The sequence below is a fragment of the Heterodontus francisci genome, chromosome 5 (genome assembly GCF_036365525.1).
Source record: "Heterodontus francisci isolate sHetFra1 chromosome 5, sHetFra1.hap1, whole genome shotgun sequence".
NCBI lineage: Eukaryota > Metazoa > Chordata > Chondrichthyes > Heterodontiformes > Heterodontidae > Heterodontus > Heterodontus francisci.
This window is the reverse complement of record NC_090375.1, coordinates 57,973,093-57,995,073: the sequence shown is the minus strand read 5'-3', so window position 1 is coordinate 57,995,073 and position 21,981 is coordinate 57,973,093. Positions and strand designations below refer to the sequence as shown.

At 45.5% G+C, this 21,981-nt stretch overlaps 1 protein-coding gene across 1 annotated transcript in view; it reads left to right on the top strand.

Annotated features, from left to right (window-relative positions):
- LOC137369858 (parathyroid hormone/parathyroid hormone-related peptide receptor-like) overlaps window positions 1-21,981 on the top strand; it is a 173,973-nt gene that overhangs the window by 121,685 nt on the left and 30,307 nt on the right. Inside the window, exons 5-7 of the mRNA XM_068031489.1 lie at window positions 3,973-4,067; window positions 13,698-13,887; window positions 15,524-15,677. Of these exons, the coding sequence (XP_067887590.1) occupies window positions 3,973-4,067; window positions 13,698-13,887; window positions 15,524-15,677 (439 nt within the window). The remainder of the gene's footprint in view (window positions 1-3,972; window positions 4,068-13,697; window positions 13,888-15,523; window positions 15,678-21,981) is intronic.

Sequence of the window (21,981 nt, the reverse complement as noted above, 5' to 3'; positions counted from 1 at the left end):
TCCACCACCCTTTCAAATAGTGCATTCCAGATCACAGCAATTTGCTATGATAAAAAGAAAAATTCTCCTCAGCTGATTCTTAAATAAATCTGTGAAAAGTTTCCAGCATTTTCAGCTGAGTCCAACAGGATGTCATGTTGTACAGTGCATGGAACAGAACACAGAGTGTTCTCTGAGCTTACAGAGTGTGACTCTTAGCTTATACAAGGCATTGGTTCCTCTTCATCTGGTTCACTGTGCGCAGTTCTGGTCTCACTAATCCAGGAACAGTATCTTAGCACTGGAACAAGAGCAGCGTAGAGCTACTATAATACCTGGCATCAGACTGCTAGTGGCATGGAGAAAAGAGAAGGGGAGTTTGTTTACAGTAGAAGCTTTACAGAGGATCTTACTGAAATATTCAAGCTCCTTAAGGGTGTCAACAAGTTAACGGCTGAGGTGAGTGCTTACCATGACTAAGAATGACAACAAATTCAGAAAAAGGAGGAGATAAGGCAGATCAGAATCAGTGACTGTACACACAGGATGGAGAAATAAGGTGACTGAAGCTTATAATATTTGCAATTTTAATTAGGCATTTGGTGAGAAAGTGAATTATGGGATAATAGTTGCCAACTATGTATTCTGTTTGTGAATTCTGCGGCTGGATGAATCGAATGAAAATTATCTTTTTCCATCCCTATATGTTGCTGTGTTAACTGACCCTCAACTAAAGTCACATCTCACATGGAAATGTGCACAGGCAGAAGCATGGGCACCTCACTGCCCCCACATAGAGGAACAGGAAGAAATTATTCAACTTAAATACAGGATTGCACAAATAGGTCTGGATTTTACAGAGTTTCTGACATAGGGCACTGTAGCAGAGGGTGGGTGCTGGAAAATTGTCCTGGCAGCGGCCTGCCATGGAGCTGGACGCCGGGAGTGCCGGGCCCGATCTTCCTGGTGGCGGTGAGGCTCCATGGTGGCCCCCCAGTCGCATGGCAATGGTACCCAACTTTAAATATTTACATCGCCTCTTTGCATACATTAATATTCATCCTGGTGTGATTCAGCCATCAGTTTACTTACGTGCCTTCAATTTCACATCCGAGAAAAGCCGGCGCACTTAGGTGTCAGTCCTCAGAACCTGTGAAGGTAGGTGGGTGGCTGTAATGAAGGGGGTCTGAGCTCTGCATTTGTGAAGGGTGGTACCCCGTACCCTTGTTCCATAAATGGGGCAGCTGTCAGGGCCTGGATGAACTCCCCCATTGTCTGCTCAAAGCTGCGCATGGCCTGTGGCATCTTCGCCAGGTGTTGCCTTACCACTCCCTGCAAACTCCAGCATGCCTCTGCTGCTGACACCAGAGGCTCATCAGCAGCCTGGGGTTTGACATGGGTCTGGCCACCCACACTCCTCTGACTATCAGGAGCGTTGACTTGCTCAGCCTCAGCCAGCTGTTCGGGCATGTGTGTGGTGCTCTCACCAGTTTGTGACTCAGATTCTAAAGCCGAACGGATTCCCACCGAGGTGAGTGTATCTGCGCTTGTGGAAGGTGCGGGAGTGTCATGGGACACTGCGTCCTCTGAGATTGTCTCTTTCTCAGAGGTGGTGGAAGTCTCCAGGGGCTCCAATGTCGCTTCGGAGCTTTTCCCTGCAAGATACAATGTGATGAGCATAGTTTTAGGTTTTATGGTGCAAATGTCATGAATATGACAACATAGTCTTCAAATATGAAATGTCATTCTGCTTGTTAAAAAGCAATCTGCTCACCTGGGTCTCCAAGCTCCACAGCCGAAATTGAACATGCTCCCTGGCTGCCAACTAGCCCTACTGCCTCTTCTTCAGTCTGTGTGAGTGGTCTCAGATAGGGCACCCATCACAGATCCTGCACACCTTTTGAGCATTGTGGACCCTCTTCGCCTGGAGGAGCAAAGATGCAGATAGTGAATATTGCCAAACAACAACATGACACATGCCACAGCAGGGGTGCGTCAACAAAAGGTGGGAGAAGCTTAGTCTGGTAAACGGAGGTGCAAATGAGGATGAGTTGATTCACACATGCAGCCACTCATGTGACATAAACCCTCCCCACCTGACCTCCCTGTCATTGACATGGCAGTGGCACCAATGTGCCACTCTGTGTGGGGACACACAGGTCAAACAGAGCTGTTCTGCAAATTGTGGCTTACCTTTGCCAAGCGTATGAGATCGTTCACCCTCTTGCGGTACTGGACCCCGTCTTGTTGGATGAGCCCACGGCAGCCTACCTCCTCTGCAATCTCCATCCAGGCTTGATTGCAGCCTGGAGTGGAGTGAGCAGGGAGGCATCACTAAATCATGGGGCCACCCTTCCTCGCACCTCTAACAATTCCAGTTGCCTTCCAGGGGGTGCTCCTTCACAGATGGGGCTCTTTTGCAGGCATTCCTGATTGCTCAACTCCAGCAGCACAGGATAAAAGTGGGAAGAGGTTTCATGCAGGGTTGACTGCCTTTTAAAGATGGTGCCAGCACCTGCTGGCTAGTCAACTGACACCATTCCTGGCGACGAAGAACCCGTCCCCTCCATGTGATTGGAGGGGTGGGGTGGTACCGACCGTGGATGCAAATGAGCTGCCGCGCATTTGATCGCGGCGGATCAGCGGCGCGCGGCCCTTGCCGGGAGTGGTGGTGGGCTCTTAAAATCCAGCCCATAGTGTGGCTGCAAACATTTGCCCTCAATTGATGGTGACAATGCAGAGGGCCCTCAAAAAACACATAGGTGGAGTGGTGGAAATGTGTACGGAAATACCTTACTGGCAGAGTGATAATGCCACACATAGCAAATGTCAGCGATGTGGGAGTCTAGTCTACAGGTAAGCATTTGCAGTCTTCCCTCAATGGCCTTAGATGGGTCTCACTGCTGAAGGAAGTGATTCAGGCCAATTTGTGCCATTAGTGGGAATTTGATATGGCTCTGAGCAGCCTGTGGTTCCAGTCGCACAGTCAAGAAAAACAACTCATTTTCTATGGTGCTTTGTAGTAATAAAACGTCTCAAGGTGCTTTACAGGAGCATTATAAAACAAAGTATGACACCAAGCCACATAAGAAGATATTAGCTCAGATGATCAAAAGCTTGATCAGATAGGTGTTTTGTTGCCAAGAACACATTCTTACATTGTGTTGCATTGTTGAGCATTTTATAATGCAAAATGCTTCATGTCTCATTCTACGTCTATGATGATCAGTGCAAATTCATATCTTTCTAAGTGTCTGTAGAGTAGAGTGATAACTTTAAAGACGAACCTTCAATGCTCCCTGTCTCACACACATTACATTCATAGCGTGAGCTGCCAGTTTTTCAATTACTGTGTCGTGTTGTGGTGCTGATGGCAGCTAACTGCATACTTCTGTGTCGTGCTGTGGTGCTGATGGCAGCTAACTGCATACTTCTGTCTTGTGGCTACTGTCAACCATAACCTTTGACATTTGATTACTTTCTGCAAAGTCCTGTATATACTTTGAGATTAGGGATTATGTATCTACGAGTTCATTCAGAGTTCTGTATAGCCAGTGAGAACTGGGACTGTAAATCCAAGAGCCCATTGAGAGTCCTGTATATATATGGTGAGATTTGGGATTGTAAATCAGGAGAGATTGAGATACAGAGAAAGAGATGGAGAATCAGATATCTACTAACACTGAAATGGAATATATATTGCTGTAAAGTGCAGATTCATTCTGTGTGTTGCATTGTCAAGCATTTTATAAAAGCACACCACTGCTCCATGTCTCATGCTGTGTCAATAATGATCAGAGCAAATTCATATGTATCCCAGGGCTTCGAAGACAGTCCTTCAGTGCTCCCTGCCCGCACACATTCCATTCGTAGTGTGAGCTGTCAGTTGTTTAATTACTATGTCATGGTGTGGTGTTGACTGCTGCTCTCTGTGTGCTTGTGTCTTCTGGCTACTGTGAACCACAACTTGTGACACTCATTACTTTTTTGCAGGACATCTTTGATCGTCTGTACCTCATATACACGGTTGGATACTCCATTTCATTAGGCTCGTTGACTGTGGCTGTTATTATACTGGGCTACTTCAGGTAAAGTCTATCACTTGATTCACACTAATCAACAAAAAAAATTAGAATAAAAACAAAAAATGCTGGAAATGCTCAGCAAGTCTGGCAGCATCTGTGGAAAGAGAAGTAGAGTTAATGTTTGAGGTCAGTGACTTTTCATCAGAACTGGCAAAGGTTAGAAATGTAATAGGTTTTAAGCAAATAAAGTGGGGGTAGAGCAAAAGATAACAAAATGGAAGATGTTGATAGGACAGAGGGTTACAGAGAATAACTGACCTGAAGGTCATGGAGCAAAAGCAAAGGGTGTGTTAATGGTGTGGTGAAAGACAAAGCGTTAGTGCAGAGAGGGTGTTAAATAATGGAATAATGAACAGCTTTGGCCAAAAGCACAAACATGGAAAAAAAACAGTGGGCAGGCACATGGTAAAAAATTAATGATGAGACAAACTAAAATCTACAGTCCGGCAGGCTGTAGCATGCCTAATTTGTAAATGAGATGCTGTTCCTCGAGCTTGCGTTGATGTTCACTGGAACAGTGCAGCACGTCCAGCGTGATGCCACTACCAAATGCATCTTCCCCTCCCCTCCCCTGTCAGCATTCCGAAGGGATTGTTCCCTCCGCGACACCCTGGTCCACTCCTCCATTACTCCTGACACCTCGTCCCCTTCCCACGGCACCTTCCCATGCAATCGCAGGAGGTGTAATACCTACCCTTTTACCTTCTCTCTCCTCACTATCCAAGTCCCCAAACATTCCTTTCAGGTGAAGCAGCGATTTACTTGTACTTCTTTCAATTTAGTATACTGTATTCACTGCTCACAATGTGGTCTCCTCTACAATGGGGGCACCAAACGCAGATTGGGTGACCGCTTTGTGGAACACCTTTGCTCAGTCTGGAAACATGACCCTGAGCTTCCTGTCACTTGCCATTTCAACACACCCCCTGCTCTCATCTCTGTCCTGGGCTTGCTGCAGTGTTGCAGTGAAATTCTGGTCAGTTATTCTCTGTGGCCCTCTGTCCTATCAATACCTTCCCTTTTGAAAATTTTAGAAAAAATTGGATCTAATTTGAGATCTAAGTAGCTGTGGGGGAGAGGGGTGGGCTTATTGTCAATGTGCTCTCCGTCTGCAGTTTTCGTACGGAAAGGTTTTTAAAATTGTGAAGCTACTCCAATTAAGAAACAACTCAGAGGGCCCTTGTAGAGGGAGAAAAGATGCTTAATGCCTTAATAACCTCATGCCTTCAAGAGGAAGCTTGACCAATCTTGACTGGGGCAGAGAATGCATCACAAAGGAAATGAGTGGATTAACAGATAACGTATACATGGTCAGTGTGATCTCCTGGACTGCTTTCGATCACCTGAAGGCTCGGAGAGGAAATTCCAGAGATTTTTCCCCTTCATAGCCATTGAGTAATAAAGTCATACAGTCATTTGCAGCATAGAAGGAGGCTATTTGGCCCATTGAGTCTATATTGGCTCTCCATAAAACAGTCTGGTCAGTCCCATTCCCCCACTCTATCCCTGTAGCCCTGCAAGTTTATATCCTTCAAGTGCCCATTCAATTTCCTTTTTAAATCATTCAACGTCTATGCTTCCACTGCCCTTGAAGGCAGCAAGTTCCAGGTCATTACCATTCACTACATAAAAAAGTTCTTCCTCGTATTCCTCCTGCATGTCTTGCCCAAAACAACAAAATCATATATTTGCATTGCGCCTTTCACGTAATAAAATGTCCCAGGGTGTTTTACAGGAGCATTATAAAACAAAGTATGACACCAAGTCACAAAAACCTTATATCTGTGTCCCCTAGTCCTTGTATCATCAGCTATTGGGAAAAGCTTTTCTTTGTCTACTCTATCTAAACCTGTCATAATCTTGTACAGCTCTATCAAATCTCCCCTCAATCTCCTTTGCTCCAAGGAGAACTACCTCAGCTTTTCCACCTAAACCCATAGCTAAAATCCCTCTTCCCCAGATAAATTCTGGTAAATCTCCTCTTTACCCTCTCAGGGACCCTCACATCCTGCTACGCTGTGGTGAACAGAACTGGACGCAATACTCCAGTTGGGGCCTAATCAGAACTTTATAATGGTTCAGCATAACTTCCCAGCTTTTGTACTCAATACTTCTATTTATGAAGCCCAAGATCCCATATGATTTGCTGACCAATCTCTCAATATGTCCTGCCACCTTTGAGAATCTATGCACATGCACCCTCTCTCCCTGCATACTATTTAGAACTGTACCATTAAGTCTATATGCCTCTCCCAAACCCTTCTGCTAAATGCATCATCTCACACTTCTCTGTATTAAATTCCATTTGCTGCTTGTCTGCCCATTCTGCTAGCCTATCTATGACCTGTTGCAGTCGATTTGTATCAGCCTTACTGTTTGCCACTCCTCCAATTTTGGGATCATCAGCAGATTTTGAAATGTTGATCTCTATTCCAATATTTAATTCATTTATATATAGCAAAAAAACAGTGGTCCTAGCACTGACCCTTGGGGAACACCACTGTCTACCATCTTCCAGTCTGAAAAGTAACCATTTACCACGACTCACTGTTTTCTGACCTTAAGCTGAATTTTTGTCCAAGCTAACACTGACCCTCCTATTCCTTGAGCCTCAATTTTGTGAACTAGCCTTTTATGTGATACTTTATCAAAATGCTTTCTTAAAATCTAAATAGGCGACATCCATTGCATTCCCTTCATCAACCTCCCCCATCTGTGGAGCAGACTGGAAGATTATGGTAAGCCCTTCTGCTATCTCCACCCCCACTTCCTTCAGTAACCTTGGAGCAAGCCATTCGGACCAGGTGACTTATCCACTCTAAGCATATACAGCCTTTCCAGTCCCTCCTGCCCCTCAATTTTCACCCCATCCATTACTTCTACCATCTCCTCTTCTACCAAAATTTTTATCAGAATCTTCTTCCTTAGTAAACACTAATACAAATTACTCATTAAGTATTCTAGCCTTGCCCTGCAACTCTAAGCATATATCACCTTCTTTGTCTCTAAAAACCTCACCTTGTCTCTTACTACCCGCTTACTATTTACATGCCACTTGAAGATTTTTGGGTTCCCTTTTATGTTGACTGCCATTCTATTCTTATATTCTCTCTTTGCCAGTCTTTGTCACCTCCCCGCTCAAATTATTGTATTTGGCTTGGATCTCACTTGAAGAATTCATCTGTCATGCATCGAACACCCTCTGTTTTTGTTTCATCATATTCTCTATCTCCCTCGTCATCTAAGGAGTCCTGGCTTTGGTTCCCCACCTTTTGCTCTTGTTAGAATGTACCGAGCTTGTACCTGAAACATCTTCTCCTTAAAGATCACCCATTGTCAGTTACAGATTTTCCTGTCAGTCAGTCTTTTGTTCCATTTTACCCTGGGAAGATCCCTTGTCATCCCATTGAAATTACCCCTCTTTGTATTTAGATGTTCTGCTTTAGATTTTTCTTTGTTATTCTCCATTACTAGTCTAAATCTTATGATACACTGATCACTCTTACCCAAGTGTTCCCCCATAGACACTTGGTCCACTTGGACCACCTCATTTCCAGCACCAGATCCAGCAATGCCTCCTTCCTAGTTGGACTGAGAACATACTGAACACATTTCAGTAATTCCACCCTGTCCTTATCCTTTACTCTAATACTATCCCAATCGCTATTTGGGTAATTAAAGTCCCCCAATATCATCACTCTATAGTTCTTGCACATCTCTGTGATTTCCCTGCAGATTGGCTCCTCTATCTCTCTCTTACTATTTGGAGGCCTATAGAATACCCTCAGTAGTGTGATCATCTTTTTTCTTCTCAACTCTAAACAAATGGATTCTGTCTTTGACTCCTCTCAAGAACATCCCCTGTTTCCAACACTACAATGTCTTCCCTAATCAGTGCTGCCACCCTACCTCCCTTTTCTCCTTCCTTATCTCTTCTGCACACTTTGTATCCTTGAGGAGGGGGGGTCAAAGACAAGAACAAAAGACAGTAAGAGGAATAAGAAAAGTGATAGGCAGAGAAATCAAGGGCCAGAATCAAACAGGGCCACAGTGAAAAATAGTGGGAAGGGGACAAGTAATGTTAAAAAGACAAGCCTTAAGGCTTTGTGCCTTAACGTGCAGAGCATTCGCAATGAAGTGGATGAATTAATCGCGCAAATAGATGTAAACGGGTATGATATAGTTGGAGACATGGCTGCAAGGTGACCAGGGATGGGAAATAAACATCCAGGGGTATTCAGTATTCAGACAAAAAGCAAAAGGTGGTGGAGTTGTATTGCTGGTTAAAGAGGAAATTAACGCAATAGTGAGGAAAGATGTTAGCTCTGATGATGTGGAATCTGTATGGGTAGAGCTGAGAAACACTAAGGGGCAAAAAATGTAAGTGGGGGTTGTATATAGACCCCCAAGCCGCAGTGATGTTGGGAATGGCGTTAAACAGAAAATTAGAGATGCATGCGATAAAGGAACATCTGTAATTTAATCTGCATATAGATTGGGCAAATCAAATTAGTCACAATACTGTAGAGGAGGAATTCTTGGACTGTATGCGGGATGGTTTTCTGGACCAATACATTGAGGAACCAACTAGAGAACAGGCCATCCTAGACTGGGTATTGTGTAATGAGAGAGGAATAATTGACAATCTAGTGGTGCGAGACCCCTTGGGGATGAGCGACCATAATATGATAGAATTCTTCATCAAGATGGAGAGTGACATGGTTGATTCTGAGACTAGGGTCCTGAATCTTAGTAAAGGAAACTATGAAGGTATGAGGTGTGAGTTGGCTATGACAGATTGGGAAACGTTACTTAAAGGGATGATGGTGGATAGGCAATGGCAAACATTTAAAGAGCACATGGATGAACTGCAACAATTGTTTATCCCTGTTTGGCGCAAAAGTAAAATGTGAAAGGTAGCCAAACCATGGCTTACAAGGGAAATTAGAGGTAGCATTAGATCCAAGGAAGAGGCATATAAATCCACCAGAAAAAAACAACAGACCTGAGGATTGGGAGCAGTTTCGAATTCAGCAAAGGGGGACCAAGGGATTGATTAAGAGGCGGAAAATAGAGCACAAGAGCAAGCTTGTGGGGAACATAAAAATGGTCTGTAAAAGTTTCTATCGGTATGTGAAGAGAAAAAGATTGGTGAAGACAAATATAGCTCCCTTACAGTCAGAAACAGGGGAATTTATTATGGGGAACAAAGAAATGGCTGACTAACTAAATGCATACTTTGGTTCTTCACAAAGGAGGACTCAAATATCATACCAGAAATGTTGGGGAACACAGGGCTTAGTGAGAGAGAGGAACTGAAGGAAATCAGTATTAGTAGAAAAATGGTGTTGGGGAAATTAATGGGATTGAGGGCAGATAAATCCCCAGGGCCTGATGGTATGCATCCCAGAGTACTTAAGGAAGTGGCTCTCAAAATAATGGATGCATTGGTGGTCATCTTTAAAGATTCTATAGACTCTGGAACGATTCCTACAGATTGGAGAGTAGCTAATGTAACCCCACGATTTAAAAAGGGAGGTAGAGAGAAAGCAGGGAATTATAGACCAGTCAGCCTGACGTTGGTAGTGGGGAAAATTCTCGAGTCCATTATCAAAGATTGTATAGCTGAGCACTTGGAGAACAGTGGTAGAATCAGGCAGAATCAGCGCAGATTTATAAAAGGGAAATCATGCTTGACAAATCTACGAGAATTCTTCGAGGATGTAACTACTAGAGTTGATGAGGGGGAGCCAGTGGATGTGGTTTATTTGGACTTTCAGAAGGCTTGCGACAAATTCCCACATAAGAGGTTAGTGTGTCAAATTTAAGCGCATGGGATTGGAGGTAGTGTATTGCGATGGATAGAAAATTGGTTGGCAAACAGGAAACAAAGAGTAGGGATAAATGTGTCTTTTTCCAAATAGCAGGCAGTGACTAGTGGGGTACCGCAGAGACCCCAGCTTTTCATAATATATATTAATGATTTAGATGAGGGACCTAAATGTAATATCTCCAAATTTGCAGATGACACAAAACTGGGTGGGAGGGTGAGTTGTGAGGAGGATGCAGAGGCTTCAGGGTGATTTGGACAAGTTGAGTGAATGGGCTAATGCATGGCAGATGCAGTATAATGTGGATAAATGTGAGGTTATCCACTTTGGTAGCAAAAACAGGAAGGCAGATTATTATCTGAACAGCTATAAACTGAGAGAGGGGAATATGCAGCGAGACCAGGCGGTAAAAAAGGCAAATGTTATGTTGGCCTTCATAGCGAGAGGATTCGAGTACAGTAGCAGGGATGTCTTGCTGCAATTATACAGGGCCTTGGTGAGGCCATACCTCTAATATTGTGTGCAATTTTGGTCTCCTTATCTGAGGAAGGATGTTATTGCTATAGAGGGAGTGCAGCGAAGGTTTACCAGACTGATTCCTGGGATGGCAGGACTGACGTATGAGGAGCGATTGAGTCGGTTAGGATTATATTCGCTGGTGTTCAGAAGAGTGAGGGGGGATCTCATAGAAACCTACAAAATTCTAACAGGACTTGACAGGGTAGATGCAGGAAGGATGTTCCCGATGGTGGGGGAGTCCAGAACCAGGGGTCATAGTCTAAGGATACGGAGTAAACCTTTCAGGACTGAGATGAGGAGAAATCTCTTCACCCAGAGAGTGGGGAGCCTGTGGAATTTGCTACCACAGAAAACAGTTGAGGCCAAAACATTGTATGTTTTCAACAAGGAGTTAGATATAGCTCTTGGGTCTAAAGGGATCAAAGGGTATGGGGCGAAAGCAGGAACAAGTTACTGAGTTGGATGATCAGCCATGATCATAATGAATGGTGGAGCAGGGTCGAAGGGCCGAAAAGACTACTCCTGCTCCTATTTTCTATGTTTCTATGTCTATGTTTCAGTTATTGCCACTGCATCATATTCCCACATGACTATATGTGTTTGTAGCTCACCGACCTTATTCACCACACTTTGTGTGCTTACATACATGCACTGTGAATTGTCTTCCTAGAAGTCCTTCTTAGTCTGCTCCTATCCAATATGGTACTGCTCCCTTCTCTAGCACTATCCGACACTCTCACATTGTGCACCTTATTCCTCTTCTCTACTTCAATATGCTGGTGCCCATCCCCCTGCCAATTTAGTTTCAACCCTCCCCAACCACACTAGTAAACCTCCATGTGAGGATATTGGTCCCAGTCCTATTGAGGTGCTACCTTTTTGAATAGGTGTCTCCTGCCCCCAAACTGGTCCCAATGCCCCAAGAACCTGAAGCCCTCCCTCCTGCGTCATGCCTTAAGCCACACATTGATCCTCCCTATCTTCCTAATTCTACTCTCATTAGTGATTACTGCCAAGATTACTACTTTGACGTCTACTTATTAACTTCCTCCCTAGCTACTGAAAATCTGACTGTAGGACCTCAATACTTGCCTTCTCTATGTCGTTGGTCCCAAGGTGTACCACAACTTCTGGCTCACTCCCCCTGCAGAATATTCTGCACACTCTCTGGCAGCACGGAGGGTACTCACCATGTGGGAGTCACGATGACGGTTACAGAAATGCTTGTCTGTCCCCCTAACTATGGAATTTCCTACAGCGACTGCATTGCTACACTTTGTTGCTTCCTCCTATGCAATCCCTTGTCCATTGGTTTCGCCACTTCCAGCAGTCTCCAATGGTGAATATCGGTTTGAGAGTGGCACACACCCCGAAGACTCCTGTACCTCCTGCCTCTTCCTACTCTTCCAGATGGCCACCTACTATCCTCAACTCTCACTGCCTGCACAGGAGGGTGACCACCTCCTGGAATGCCCGATCCAGGAAACTCTCATCCTCCCTGACGCTCCGCAGTGACTCCTGCAGCCCCTCAAGCTCGGAAATCCGGAGCTCGAGCTGAAGCAGCTGGAGACACTTCCTACATACGTGCTCCCCCAAGACCACATGAAGTGTCCTGAAGATCCCACATGGTGCAGGAATTGCAAGCGACAGGACTCAGCTGCCCATCCTGATCGACACAAAATATCCTTATTCCCTCTTTTAGAATCTAGTTAGTACCTTGTTTAAGCTATTAATTTTAATTAATACCTCTCGACCTGCTCTGTATAAAACTCTTACTAATTGTGTCGCTGCTATACTCACCCTGATTGAAGTTTTAATTTCCCAGCTCCTAATTTGAAAGAATGGCCTAGTTCAGAGATAGAAAATGAGACATAAATACTCACTAACCCATCATTTACCTGCTTTCCTGTGACTTCAACTTTGATTATTTTTTTTCGAATGTGGTGAGTCCACTCTGACCCCTCCGCAGAGCTTTTATTCTCCCTGCCGATCTTACTGTGCTGTCACTCCCCGGGCTATTCTTTTATCCTCCTTGTCGGTCTCACTGTGCTCTCACTCTCTGAGCTACTCTTTTAACCTCCCTGCCGGTCTCACTGTGCTCTCACTTCCTGGGCCACTCTTTTTTCCTCCTCGTCGGTCTCACTGTGCTCTCACTCTCTGAGCCGATCTTTTATTCCCCCTGTCTGTCTCTCAGTGCTGTTGCTCCAGGACAAAGCAGCCCACTTGATTGGCTCCCCATCCACAAACATTCACTCCTTCTACCACCAATGCACAGTGACAGCAGTGTGTACCATCTGCAAGATGCACTGCAGCAACACCAAGGCTCTTAGACAGCACCTTCCAAACCCTCTACCACCTAGAAGGACAAGGGCAGCACATACATGGGAACACCACCACCTGCAAGCTCCCCTCCAAGCCACACACCATCCTGACTTGGAACTATATCGACGTTCCTTCACTTTCACCTTCTCAAAATCCTGGAAATCCCTTCCTACAGCACTGTAGGTGTACCTACCCCACATGGACTGCAGCGGTTCAAGAAGGCAGTTCATCATCACCTTCTCAAGGGCAATTAGGAATGGGCAATAAATGCTGGCCTAGCCAGTGATGCCCACGTCCCACGAATGAATAAAAAAAAAAGATAAATTACTATTTAACCTGCATTTGATTTGTTTCATGGTGATGTTTGAGGAAGTAGTGTTGGCCAGTACACTTCCTTGCTCCTCTTTGAACAGTGCCATGGAATCTTTTACATTCACATGACAGGGCAGGTTTAACATCTCACCTGGGAGATGGCATTACTAACAGTCTAGTTCTCCCTTGGTATTGCTTGAAGTATCAGCCTAGATTAAGTGCTCATGGCCTGGAGTAGAGCATTGAACCCGCAACTTTATAATTTTGAGGCAAGAGGACTATCCAAGAAAGTCTATATATAGCTCCTTTCATGACCTCAGGACCTCTCAAAGCACTTTACAGTTAATTCATTAGTTTTTTGAAGTTTAGTCACTGTTTAATGTAAAAAATGTAGCAGCCAATTTGCACACAGCAAGAGCCCACCGCCGCTCTTGGCAGCAGGTGAAAAGAATGGCGGCCCGTATTTAAATAGCCGTAACAGGCCGGCCCACCCCCCTAATCAGGCGGAGGGGGCGGCCTGTTCGACGCTGGCAATGGCATCAAGTGCCTGTGCGCAGGCGCTGGCTCCATTTTTAGGGTTCTCGTCTGGCTTCCTTCAAGTGGATTGACCTCCACTAACTTTTGTTTGCGTGTTGCCATTTCCTCACAGACGCCTACACTGTACCAGGAACTACATCCACATCCATCTCTTTGTGTCTTTCATGCTCCGAGCTATCAGTATCTTTGTGAAGGATGCGGTGCTGTACTCAGAGACAGCGTTCTTAGATCTGGAAGGAGTTGACCTGGAGGATCTGAAATCCATAACTGATGCTCCTCCATCTCAAGACAAGTCTCAGTATGTAAGTGACACCTTTTTTGTAAGGCACTTCTTAAATTCAAAACACTCGTTTACTACTAATCCTTTTTCTGTTCTCGCAATCCCACATTGTTTCTTATGAACTCTCACTCCCTCCCTTCCCTTCCTGGAGTGAGGGAAATTGAAGGGGCAACAGTTCCATAGCCATCATTACCTTCCAGTTCCACAGTCATCATTACCCTTCAGTACCTTATCCAAGGCTTCGTTATTTACATGTTCCATCTCGCTGTTGTGCTGCAGACCCAGAGGCTCTGCAACTGCAGCCCCCATACCTGTCGCAGCCTTTATATGGACAGGTCACCAAATCCTCTGCCTTTCCCATGAGGATGCAGCAACATTTCCTGCAAAATCCAGCAACTCACCACTAAACCTCCAAAAACACTCCACAATACTTACAGAGACGTAACAGCATAAGCCATTCTCAATTTCTTTACCTGCAAGTTGGGTGCCTGAAGCTTTAAATAATGTAAATACTGGGACCCTCTTGCATCTGAACTCATGTTCTTCGGTGAGCGACCAGTGAATGTGTTGAATGGCCCTGCATGTTCCCAGTTTGTAAATAGTGCGCCAAATCAGCCAGTGCGGCTGTTTGGCATCATCACAGCACTAATTGGGAGACTTCCAACGCATGCAGGGGGCGCTTGTGTGAGCACCCTTCCCAGCATGGGGTCCTGTACAAGCAATGCTGGAAATGGCTGGAGGTATTACATGACCCACTCAGAGAGCCTCCAACTTCCATGGCGTTGTTGGCAACAGTGCTATGGATTCAAGTTTTGCAGGCAATTTATAAAAGGCAATGGTTAGGCCACAGTAGATTACTATGCAGTTTTGGGAACCCTATTATACAAAAGGCCATTAAAGCCATAGAGAGCTACAGAGTGTAGTTTCACCAGGATGATGCCAGGAATGGGTTCAATAAGTGGCAGCCTTGCCAGCAACGTCCACTTCCTAAGAATGAGTATAAAAAGCAAGACTCCTTGAGTGAGCTTTTCCAGTTGTAGCTAATGGGAGTTTTGGACTCTGGACACATGTGTACTGTTCAGATGGTACGATCTCATTCCATACAGGACCTTTGCAGATAACTGATAGAAGAGACTCTCATCCCAGCAGACTGGGCTCATTTTGAACCTATGTTTCACAGTTTAACTGATATCACCAGCCTTAGGACTTTAGTAATCTAAGTAGCTACCAGAGTATCTACAACCAGCTCACTGCAAATTAACTCCACTCCCCAAACGACCTTTCCAGAATTTGCTCTCAGGTGTTGGAGAAGAGTTGGAATGTCAGAACATTAACTCACATTTGCTGTACAGTGATAGTTGCTGTTTATGTATTGATTTCTTCATGAAACGTTGACTGGAAGTGGGTGAAATACAGAGATAAAGATTGGGTTTGAGAACAAGAACCTTTTAAGTGCTGGTCCTCACATGTAGGACTGTCTCAAAATGTTTATATGGGGAAAGGGTGTGTGGACTGACAAGGATCTCACATTGTTGCCATCCTATTTGTCACCAACCTATGACCCTAACGGATCATTATAACTTTCTGTCAAGGTTTTAGAGCTGTCAGTAACTCTGGCCTATGGCTGTGTTGATATGTTTTTCCTTACTGTCTTCCAGATTGGCTGCAAGGTGGCTGTCACAATTTTCCTTTACTTCCTGGCTACTAATTACTACTGGATTCTGGTGGAAGGCCTCTATCTACATAGCCTCATCTTCATGACCTTTTTCTCTGATAAGAAGTATCTCTGGGGCTTCACCTTAATAGGCTGGGGTAAGGTAAAGATTTTAAACAAACTGCTCTTTCCTCACGAAAATAAAAGCAAAATACTGTGGATGCTGGAAATCTGAAATAAAAACAAGAAATGCTGGAACCACTCAGCAGGTCTAGCAGCATCTGTGAAAAGAGAAGCAGAGTTAACGTTTCGGGTCAGTGAGTTCTGAGGAAGGGTCACTGACCCGAAACGTTAACTCTGCTTCTCTTTTCACAGATGCTGCCAGACCTGCTGAGTGGTTCCAGCATTTCTTGTTTTCATTGCTCTTTCCTCAATCTGCTTTATCCCTGTCTCTCTCCATATTGCTTGCTCTCTGTTGATCAATTTCTTTCTCATCTATCTCAAACAGCATGACTGTTTTCTTTTGTTCATGTTGTCTTTCTGGGGAATTAGCTCAAATGGTAGAGCATTTGCAGAGCATGCCAGAGGGAGTGGGAGCGACACCCACATTCTCCACTCTACTTTGTGTATGAGATGAGTTTCTGCAGAAGTGCATTGAAAAACCAACTAGAGATTGGGCTATTTTAGATTTAGCATTATGTAATGAGAAAGAGCTAATTAATAACCTTGCTGTAAAAGGAGCCTTTGGGAAATAGCGACCATAATATGATAGAATTTTACATTAAGTTTCAAAGTGAAACATTAAGTTTCATTCTGAAACTAGGATCTTAAATCTGAACGAAGGAAACTGTGAAGGTATGAGGGGCAAGTTGGCTATGGTGGATTGGGAAAATGTACTAAGAGATTTGACAGTAGACAGGCAATGGCTAGTATTTAAAGAAGCATTACATGGTCTGCAACAGATATATATTCCTCTAAGACACAAAAACCCAACAGGAAAGATGAATCAACCGTGGCTAACAAAAGAAGTTAAAGATTGCTTATAAGGTTGCCAGAAAAAGTACTAAGCCCGAGGATTGGGAGCAATTTAGAATCCAGCAAAGGGGGTTACCAGTGACCAGAAACTGAATTGGTCCAGTCACATAAATGCTGTGGCTACAAGAGCAGGTCAGAGGTTGGGAATTCTGCAGTGAGTAACTCACCTCCTGACTCCCCAATGTCTGTCCACCATCGACAAGGCACAAGTCAGAAGAGTGATGGAATACTCTTCACTTTCCTAGATGGGTGCAGCTCCAACAACACTCAATAAGCTTGACACCATCCAGGACAAAGCAGCTCGCTTGATCGGCATCCCATCCACGACCTTCAAGATTCACTCCCTCCACCACTGAACAGTGGTACCAGTGTGTACCATCTACAAGATGCACTACAGCAACTCACCAAGACTCTGTCGACAGCACTTGCCAAACCCATGACCTCTGGCAACTAGAAGGACAAGGGCAGCAGATGCATGGGAACACCACCACCTGCAAGTTCCCCTCCATGCCACACATCATCCTGACTTGGAACTATATCGCTGTTCCTTCACTGTCGCTGGGTCAAAATCCTGGAACTCCCTTCCTAACAGCACTGTGGGCGTACCTACACCCCAAGGACTGCAATGGTTCACGGAGGCAGCTCACCACCACCTTCTCAAGGGCGATTAGGGATGGGCAATAAATGCTGGCCTAGCCAGCGATGCCCACATCCCAGGAACCATTGTCAATTGTTGTAAAAACCCATCTGGTTCACTCATGTCCTTTAGGGAAGGAAATCTGCTGTCCTGACCTGGTCTGGCCTACATGTGACTCCAGACCCACAGCAATGTGGTTAACTCTTACATGCCCTCTGAAATGGCCTAGCAAGCCACTCAGTTGTACCTAACTGCTACGAAGTTAATAAAAAGGAATGAAACTGGATGGACCACCGGGCATCGACCTATGCACCGGAAACGGCAAAGGCAAACCCAGCCCTGTCGACCCTACAAAGTCCTCCTTACTAACATCTGGGGGCTTGTGCCAAAGTTGGGAGAGCTGTCCCACAGACTAGTCAAGCAACAGCCTGACATAGTCATACTCACGGAATCATACCTGACAGACAATGTCCCAGACTTTGCCATCACCATCCCCGGGTATGTCCTATCCCACTGGCAGGACAGACCCAGCAGAGGTGGTGGCACAGTGGTATACAGTAGGGAGGGAGTTGCCCTGGGAGTCCTCAACATCAACTCCGGACCCCATGAAGTCTCATGGCATCAGGTCAAACATGGGCAAGGTAACCTCCTACTGATTACCACCTACCGCCCTCCCTCAGCTGATGACTCAGTACTCCACCATGTTGAACACCACTTGGAGGAAGCACTGAGGATGACAAGGGCACAAAATGTGCTCTGGGTGGGGGACTTCAATGTCCATCACCAAGAATGGCTCAGTAGCACCACTACTGACCGAGCTGGCGCGTCCTAAAGGACATAGCTGCTAGACTGGGACTGCAGCAGGTGGTGGGGGAACCAACATGAAGGAAAACATACTTGACCTCGTCCTCACCAATGTGCCTGCTGCAGATGCTTCTGTCGATGACTGTATTGGTAGGAGTGACCAAAGCACAGTCCTTGTGGAGACGAAGTGCCGCCTTCACATTGAGGATACCGTCCGTCGTGTTGTGTGGCACTATCACCCTGCTAAATGGGATAGATTTCGAACAGATCTCGCAATGCAAAACTGGGCATCCATGAGGCGCTGTGGGCCATCAGCAGCTGCAGAATTGTACTCAACCACAATCTGTAACCTCATGGCCTGGCATATCCCCCACTCTACCATTACCATCAAGCCAGGAGACCAACCCTGGTTCAATGAAGAGTGCAGGAGGGCATGCCAGGAGCAGCACCAGGCATACCTCAAAATGAGGTGTCAACCTGGTGAAGCTACAACACAGGACTATCTGCGTGCCAAACTGCGTAAGCAGCATGCGATAGAGCTAAGTGATCCCATAACCAACGGATCAGATCTAAGCTCTGCAGTCCTGCCACATCCAGCCGTGAATGGTGGTGGACAATTAAACAACTAACTGGAGGAGGTGGCTCCACAAATATCCCCATCCTCAATGATGGGGGATCCCAGCACATCAGTGCAAAAGATAAGGCTGAAGCATTTGCAACAATCTTCAGCCAGAAGTGCCGAGTTGATGATCCATCTTGGCCTCCTCCTGAAGTCCCCAGCATCACAGATGCCAGACTTCAGCCAATTCAATTCACTCTGCGTGATATCAAGGCACTTGACACTGCAAAAGCTATGGGCCCTGACAATATTCCGGCAATAGTACTGAAGACCTGTGCTCCAGATCTTGCCGCGTCCCTAGCCAAGCTGTTCCAGTACCGCTACAACAATGGCATCTACCCTGCAATGTGGAAAATTGCCCAGGTATGTCCTGTACACAAAAAGCAGGACAAATCCAACCCGGCCAATTACCGCCCCATCAGCTTACTCTTTATCATCAGTAAAGTGATGGAAGGTGTCATCAACAGTGCATCAAGCAGCACTTGCTTAGCAATAACCTGCTTAGTGACGCTCAGTTTGGGTTCCGCCAGGATCACTCAGCTCCTGACCTCATTACAGCCTCAGTTCAAACATGGACAAAAGGGCTGAATTCAAGAGGTGAGGTGAGAGTGATTGCCCTTGACATCAAGGCAGCATTTGATCGAGTATGGCATCAAGGAGCCCTAGCAAAACTGAGGTCAATGGGAATCAGGGGGAAAACCCTCCACTGGCTGGAGTCATACCTACCACAAAGGAAGATGGTTGTGGTTGTTGGAGGTCAATCATCTGAGCTCCAGGGCATCACTGCAGGAGTTCTTCAGGGTAGTCTCCTCGGCCCAACCATCTTCAGCTGCTTCATCAATGACCTTCCTTCAATCATAAGGTCAGAAGTGGGGATGTTCGCTGATGATTTCACAATGTTCAGCACCATTCGTGACTCCTCAGACACTGAAGCAGTCCGTGTAGAAATGCCGCAAGACCTGGACAATATCCAGGCTTGGGTTGATAAGTGGCAAGTAACATTCGCGCCACACAACTGCCAGGCAATGACCATCTCCAACAAGAGAGAATCGAACCATCTCCCCTTGACATTCAACAGCATTACCATCGCTGAATCCCCCACTATCAACATCCTAGGGGTTACCATTGACCATAAACTGAACTGGAATAGCCATATAAATACCGTGGCTACAAGAGCAGGTCAGAGGCTAGGAATCCTGAGGCGAGTAACTCACCTCCTGACTCCCCAAAGCCTGTCCACCATCTACAAGGCACAAGTCAGGAGTGTGATGGAATACTCTCCACTTGCCTGGATGGGTGCAGCTCCAACAACACTCAGGAAGCTCGACACCATCCAGGACAAAGCAGCCCGCTTGATTGGCACCCCATCTCCAAACATTCACTCCCTCCACCACCGACGCACATTGGCAGCAATGTGTACCATCTACAAGATACACTGCAGCAATGCACCAAGGCTCCTTAGACAGCACCTTCCAAACCCGCGACCTCTACCAACTAGAAGGACAAGGACAGCAAATACATGGGAACACCACCACCTGAAAGTTCCCCTCCAAGTCACACACCATCCTGACTTGGAACTATATTGCCGTTCCTTCACTGTCGCTGGGTCAAAATCCTGGAACTCCCTTCCTAACAGCACTGTGGGTTTACCTACCCCAAATGGACTGCAGCAGTTCAAGAAGGCAGCACACCACCTTCTCAAGGGCAATTAGGGATGGGCAATAAATGCTGGCCTGGCCAGCATCGCCCACATCGCATGAATGAATATATATAAAAAAAAGGACGAATGAAAATAAATGTATAATGGAGAATAGGGAAATGGCAGAGAGACTAAACAATTGCTTTATGTCTGTCTTCATGGAGGCAGATACAGAAAATCTCACAGAATTACTAGGGAACCAAGGGACTTGTAAAAATCAGGAACTGAAAGAAATTAGTATTAATGAAGAGATAGTTCCTCGAATTAAGATTGAAGGTTGATAAATCCCCTTGACCAGATGAGCTACATCCCAGAGTGTTGAAGGAGGTGGCTATAGAGAAAGTGGATGTATTGGTGGTTATGTCACAGAATCACAGAATAATACAGCGCAGAAGAGGCCCTTCGGCCCATCGAGTCTGCACCGATGCATTAAAGACACCTGACCTGTCTACCTAATCCCATTTGCCAGCACTTGGCCCATAGCCTTGAATGTTATGACATGCCAAGTGCTCATCCAGGCACTTTTTAAAGGATGTGAGGCAACCCGCCTCTACCACCCTCCCAGGTAGTGCATTCCAGACTGCCACCACCCTCTGGGTAAAAAAGGTCTTACTCAAATTCCCCTTAAATCGCCTGCCCCTCACCTTAAACTTGTGTCCCCTAGTAACTGACCCTTCAACTAAGGGGAACAGCTGCTCCCTATCCACCCTGTCCATGCCCCTCATAATCTTGTACACCTCGATCAGGTCACCCCTCAGTCTTCTCTGCTCCAGCGAAAACAACCCAAGCCTATCCAACCTCTCTTCATAGCTTAAGTGTTCCATCCCAGGCACCATCCTGGTGAATCACCTCTGCACCCCCTCCAGTGCCATCACATCCTTCCTATAATGTGGCGACCAGAATTGCACACAGTACTCCAGCTGTGGCCTTACCAAAGTTCTTTTCAACTCCAACATGACCTCCCTGCTTTTGTAATCTATGCCTCGATTGATAAAGGCATGTGTCCCATATGCCTTTTTCACCACCCTATTAACCTGCCCTTCTGCCTTCAGGGATCTCTGGACAAACACGCCAAGGTCCCTTTGTTCCTCAGAACTTCCCAGTGTCAGGCCATTCATTGACTACTTCCATGTCACATTACTCCTTCCAAAGTGTATCACCTCACACTTTTCAGGGTTAAATTCCATCTGCCACTTTTCTGTCCATTTGACCTTCCCGTCTATATCTTCCTGTAACCCAAGACACTCAACCTCACTGTTAACCACTCGGCCAATCTTTGCGTCATCCAAGAACTTACTGATCCTACCCCCCACATAGTCATCTATGTCGTTTATATATATGTCGTTGTGTTGTCATTGTCAAAATTCTATATATTCTGGAAAGGTTCTTGCAGTCTGGAAAGTAGCAAATGTAACCCCACTATTTAAGAAAGGAGGAAGGGAGAAAACAGGGAACTACAGACCTGTTAGTTTGACATCAGTAGTAGGGAAAATGTTAGAATCTATTTTAAAGGATGTGATAACTAGACACTTAGAAAATAATGATATGATTAGGCAGAATCAACATGGATTTATGAAAGGGAAATCATGTTGGACAAACCCTTTGGAGTTTTTTGAGGATAATGCTTGTTAAATCAGGAATTGAAAGCTAATCTCAGTCATAGTATCG